The sequence below is a fragment of the Anticarsia gemmatalis genome, chromosome 17, assembly GCF_050436995.1.
Source record: "Anticarsia gemmatalis isolate Benzon Research Colony breed Stoneville strain chromosome 17, ilAntGemm2 primary, whole genome shotgun sequence".
NCBI lineage: Eukaryota > Metazoa > Arthropoda > Insecta > Lepidoptera > Erebidae > Anticarsia > Anticarsia gemmatalis.
Window position 1 is genome coordinate 597,099 of NC_134761.1, and position 6,508 is coordinate 603,606.

General features: G+C 42.5%; 1 protein-coding gene across 1 annotated transcript; it reads right to left on the bottom strand.

Moving 5' to 3' along the window:
* Window positions 1-2,929: 2,929 nt before the first annotated feature.
* On the bottom strand, window positions 2,930-6,193 carry LOC142980216 (uncharacterized). Its single transcript, XM_076125553.1, has one exon. The coding sequence runs from the start codon at window positions 5,862-5,864 to the stop codon at window positions 5,178-5,180; it is 687 nt and encodes a 228-aa protein (XP_075981668.1). The 5' UTR covers window positions 5,865-6,193; the 3' UTR covers window positions 2,930-5,177.
* Window positions 6,194-6,508: the final 315 nt, after the last annotated feature.

The window sequence follows — 6,508 nt, forward strand, 5'->3', positions numbered from 1 at the left end:
ATTTAAACGACACAAAAAATGACAGATTACGCCATTATTATTAAGACTTACGCAATAATCTATTACTTGGCCAATTAGTGCTTATTAGAGCACTGATTAATCTACTTGCCCCTAGGGAATACGCTCAATACACTAAATTGCTTAATCATGAGATGCGATCATACTGTATTCATAGCTAACAGTCATAGATAATGAGGTTCTAGATTATGTCAGTTCAGAAACAATAAAAAAAAAATTATCACGTATATTAGGAAATTCGCTCCAACAGTCTCGTTTATAAATTCAATTCAAGTAGGTAAAATTGGTGTTGTTTTTACTTTTAACAGTCGTTTATTTCTTGTAAATAACATTGGAAAAACCTGAAGTTTCATTTTGACATAATAAATACCTACGCTTCATAACTTTTTATTCAATTATTTTTGCTGCCCAGTTATTGCTTATTTTACTAACACTTTCTTTCCAGTGGGTAATCCCCTAATTATAACTTTTAATGCAGAGTAGCAGCAAACACTTATTATTTAGGTAATTTATTACCAATAAAGTTATTGCAACTCTACAGTTGTAACAATTGTTTACCGGACGCTACTCATTTAACTAATAATTAATTTTGACTGAATGTTTAAGTTATTGTTGTTGTACGATGGCTTACAAGGGACTTTACTGCGTATTTCTTGTGGAAAGCTGTCTGATTGAGAAGATCTTATTTATAAAATGCCAAATGCCCAATCACTGCCAAACCTCGGTTTAAAAGAGTGCGAACAGTCCCCTAGACAGTACTGTTACGATTAAAACTTTTATTTTACTGATAGGTTACTTTGTCGCAATTTCCATGTTAGCTGCATACTTGCGTAAGTAAACAACTTGTGTAGATGCCGTACAATTCTCAGAACTTAGTGACCGAACAAATACCTCTGTTTCTCCCAAAATCATGACGAGTCGCGAGACAGAGGCACGGTGAACCGGCACACACGGCTCCATACATGTCGCACGAAGATTTTCGCGAAGCAAGGTAATGACAAGTGGGCCGTAATACGTAGGCACGATAATTGGACGCAATGGCCACCGGCCGACGGCCATAAACGAACCGAGCGTGGGTCGAGCGACGCACCGTCTATAAGCACGACCAGCGCCGAGAGCCCCGCGCGCGCCCGCCGCGCCCGCCGCCGCGGCTCAGCCGAGGCTGGCGCACGCCGCGCGGAGGCTAGTAGATATGCTCGCCGCGATTGTCTCGCTTCGCCTTGACTTGATGTTTTCATTCACAGTGTTTTGCTGACGTCCGCTGTCTAGCTTTGTCTAATTGTTGTTTTGTATCTACTTTCGTTTTATTTCGAAGTTACCGACGAACTGGTAACGAGAAATTGTACATAAGTTACGACCGTTTCTGTGGTCCTACTCTATTGTTGCGCCGCCATTAAAATAACAATTCTGATTAGCGGCACGAGTTACTAGGCACGTTTAGTATGCCGGGCGCATTGCCAAAACATCGGTACCGAGTAAAAATCAGGCCAAAATCTATGAGGGAATTAATCGTCGTCTTTATGGCAATCGCTAGAAGATCGCTGTAACTTTGTAGTTTAACAGATATTTTTTAACAGACACATAAATTCAGTTAACAAATGGATTTAGGTGTTCCTGTTCATAGTTATAATTCAAGATCTTTTAAGCTGCTTTTGTTTCTGGCTTTACAAAGGGGCTATGCCTTGCAAATTGTGTAGAGAGTTTTTGGGCGCAAGCTATTAATTCGTCAGATTAGCTCGGTAATTTTATTTTTCAGTAAAAATCGGTTTCAAAGAAGTAATGTCACGGAAATATTTAAAGTCTTTTCAATTTAACTAAAATTGATTGATTCCGATACAAACGATTATGTTCATTGAAATTCATATGATTTCATTCATAATATTGGAAATTATGACTAAACTAGATAAAATGCGTCGCAGTCGCTTAAAGGTGACACACTTTCCGTCAGAAGACATTGGTAATCCGTCGACTTCCTGCACAAAAAATACGTAAGCTCTGTACGCATTGAACTCCAAAAACGGCATTTAATCTACTTGGTCGGTGCGTCTATTTCGGTCGTTGTCCATCCATCGGGAGCCTGTGATACACAGCTATTCCGGGCGGGGCAGGTTTTCGGGGAATGTCAACAAACGAACGGGCACTCATTCAATGAACTCTATGCATGCGACGCTGGTGGCGGACCGGTCCGCTCGGGTATTCATAAAAATTATGCTCCCAGACACGCTCAATGGAGTGCCGTCGCATTGCGCCTTTATATTTCCAAAGGTCTTTTATGGCGCACGGATCGGATCACGTACGATATTTTTTACGGATTGAGAGACGTGATGAAACAACGGCGCGGTCTCCACTGTGTTGCCGACTGTTGTACCTCGATGGTGGACTTTCTTTAGCGTGCAACAATACACATAACCGAAGTTGATGGGCCATTATTCAATTTCACACCGAGCAGATATCTATTATTTTCCAACTAATTCGCTCGCAGACAGGTGTGTTTATTGCACAAGTTATAAGAAAAACGATTATTCGCGTGGGCGGCGTGTGATACGTCACGGCAGACCGGCCTCACTACTCGGACTTTTCGATAGTTGCACAACTAATGAATACTTATCTAATAAATAGCGCACGTATGTACTAGCCAACATGTATGTGTATGTGTAGTGTAAAGTGTTCAGACTGTGTACGTAGCGTACTCGCGGAGCTCGCAACAAACAGCGGCTGCGGCCAGTGCCGTGCCGAATATTAAGAATGTAGCTATTTCACGTTATTGGAAACTAGTTCAAGATTATAATAATTAGCAAAAGGTGCGCCTTATTCTCGATAAACAAAAAATCTCCTTCCTCGTAATGTTTAACAACAATGCCTTTAATTAGAACGCATTGCTCCACTGGGCTTGTGAAATGAAAGATAGAAGTAAGGATTTAGTTTCATATAATTTTCTTTAACAAATGATCAATAGAAAATTGTATAATTAACAAGTAGCGTCTTAACAGATACTTCGAAATTATTAGTGTTGTAGGTAATATTTTACAAATACTTTGGAATGTTCATATAAACAATCTCATATGAATCAATGTACATGGGACTCCACATTTCACTCCACCGTTTGTTACCACATTAGCTTATGAAATGCGGTGAAATTTTATTAGTTTTTTGCAGTGCGAGGCGGTGACGGGCGGGGGCTCATACAACATACGTCAAACACATGAAACTGCCATACTACAGGTACCGGTCTACAGGGTAAAACATGCGCCCGCGCGCCACCGCCTCGCACTCACCCGGCTCACCTCACATCTCACAGCCTATTAACGATTTACTATTTTTTTGTGTACCTCATACAGTGTCCACCGTCTTACATAACTTTACAGATAAAACATTACTTAAACTCGCATCTCAAACAGAATTTATCCACAAGTTTCAAACATAACTGAGATATTTTTGTCAAAATTATGTATATAAGTTTGTTTGAAACTGGTAGATAAAAAGCGCAACATTAGATGCGAGTTTAAACAATGTTAAACTGTATTAACATTAACAATAGTTATTTATCCACAGAGAGCATTAGATACAGTCTAACAATACAATAGCTGCACTTGTGATTGTCAATAGTAAATAGTAACATTGGTTTGCAAACATCAATGTGATCTAAAACATAGTGGCTATGTTTACTATTAAGGAAACATTAATTCTAGTGGCATTTACGTGTTCATGAATGATGAATAATAATTAATTATTGAATATAAACAATCAAATATGCAGCAACGCGGTAGTAAGTCATGAGCAACCAAATGTTTACCTTGTAGTATATCAAACACATGTTAATACATCAAAATACTCTAATACTTTATGTCTACTGATAGTTGTCATTTTATTATTTTTGTAAACATTGTTTTCATTTTATCATTCATGTTTATACATATTCAAAACTTTACATGTGTCTAACATTGTGTTGCTCATGATCATACAGTGCTAAGGACCACAAACACTGCTGAGGTACTTATATTTTAGACACCATCCAATGTTATGTTTCAATTTTTACAAAATACAAGACTAATGGAGATTCATAATGAGATTACAATTGAATATACATTACGCGAGGCCATGCTTAGCAGGGTGAAATGAAAATACAACCGTTAACCGCTTAGTTAGGCGCCTTGGATGCACTGATCATCGAGATTAACTAAATAAAGCAGTCAATAAATAAACCATCATAAATATCTAATAAATACCTACACGGGCTATATTTACAAAAAAAAGCCTTCCTCATCGACGGCACATACTCAGCCTTTAAACAAATATAATACAGCACTATCCCACTGGGATAACAGGTATAAATTAAAAAATAAAGCTGCCGGCTTAACACTCGTATTACAAAATAATACTGACACCAGTAAAATACTCTATCCGCGAGATGGAATGTGCGGGCACTCGGCCCGGAACAGCAATAGGAACCAACTGCGCTACTCGCTGCCTCGCACAAGCGTACAATAAATTCATCACAAATTCTATTTGTATAGAATGGAATATTAATAAATACAATTAACATTGATTCACAATTATCTAAGTATAGCGTTCGTAGCTCTCACTGGTATGTCTCCGCTACCTTAACAAACAATAACATGCAGCATGTGCCACAGTCCGTGCTGGGCACACACCTTCTCCCTACACCAAACAGACCAATTGCCGTTTGTACTGTTTTGATTATCAAAAGAGTCAGACTGGCAATTGATCTTTTCAGTGTGGGACAGCATCTCAGCCTTTTGTATCATCTGATACAGTGCAAACAACAATATAACATATAACAGCTCTACTTGAAGCGAGTAGCATTAGGTACATGGTCGTTGTTCTATCTCACACATCCGATACACACTGAACGTGAACAGAATAATACAGATTACAATCCACAAAACTAACACTGGGGTAGGAGACTGAAATTTTCAACTTGCGAAATGGAACCCACCACGGAACGGATCCGAGAGGTATGTACAAAAGAAATTACTTCCGAATAAATTATAAACTTCGTAAAATAATTATCACATAAATTTCTCCTTATATCTTCCGTTCTCTCCACATAACTTAACACATAATCTATCTATAATATGTACACGACATACAATATAAACAAGGGACGCATTGTCCGGGCGATCGTCCACAGAGAGGAGCTAGTGGTGCAGGGTGGCGGGCGGCTGGCTGGGCGCCCGGCACAGCGCCACGCGGCCGGTGGGCGCCGCCACGGCCACCAGCTGCACCTGGCCGCGCTCCTCCGAGAAGGGCGGCGTCTTGCCGCGCCGGTGCAAGCGCACCCACGCGCCGAAGCAGACTAGAATGGCGAGGAACACGGCCACCGTCGCGCCGCCGGCGATCGACGCCGTCTCCATCATGAGGTGCCGACTCGTGAACACGTACGAGTCGTCCAGGTCCTTGAACTCGCAGCGCTGGCCCACGAACCCGCTCCGGCACTCGCAGTTGTAGATCGGGCTGTCCGAGATCACCACGGTGAAGCACGAGCCGCCGTTGAGGCAGTAGTACTCCGAGTAGTCGGGCTCGCACTTGAACAGGGGGAAGGTGACGTTGATCCGCTGCTGCGGCTGGGGCTGCGGGTGCGGGCGCTGCGGGCGCGCGGGCCTGGCGGGCCGCTTGGAGATGGAGCTCGAGCACGCGCCCGCCAGCGCCCAGGCGGCCGACACCACCGCCCACCAAACTACCAACGATTGCATTTTCCGCACGATCCGGAGGGTCGGCGCTCGCGGTACGTGCACGATTTTGACATTGGACGGTGACTTATGAGAAATCCGAGAGGCGATGACATGACCGCATTCGAATTTCGAACTGGAACCCTTCGCTCGCATCCGCGTCGGCGGTCCGCCCAGACATGTTTCCTGTGTTAACTTTTTTTTACGTCGACGATCACTCGCTCATGACGGAGGCGCGGTTTCTACGGGCGCCCGAGATATCGCATCGATCCCTCGACGGGCATGTCGAAAGTGAAACACTGTACACTGTTCGAAACTCTAATAGTCGTGGTTCACGATTATTCACGGAGCACATACACACAATGTCCCGTTCGAAAAGATATACACAAAATGGTGCTGAGAGAATCGCAAGCACACTACGCTCGGTGAGTTGTCTATGCGCGACTGACGGAGGGCGTCCACTGCATCCGCCATCTGCCGACGAGAATGAAATGCGGGGAACTCGCTGTACGAGCGCGCGTGTGTGCGCGGCGCGCGTGTGTGCGTGCACGGGGAAATTGTACTCGTATGCGTCACCCGTGTACCTGTGTGAGTGAGTAAACCTTTTTTTTCTTTGTATGGGATTATGAACAAGGTATTTCTTTTTCTCAGCGATTCCGAACCTCAAGGAACCATTATTTGTGTATCCTTGTACAAGAACATTATTTTATTAAGTTTAAACACTTTGTCAAGAATTGTTTGAATTCTTACGAAACTTTTCGTAACTTTATGAGTGTTGTTGTGTTTACAAGTAACTTGCC

What these genes read in the sequence shown, in the direction of transcription:
- LOC142980216 (XM_076125553.1), bottom strand. Translation starts at nt 5,864, where the DNA reads ATGCGAGCGAAGGGTTCCAGTTCGAAATTCGAATGCGGTCATGTCATC.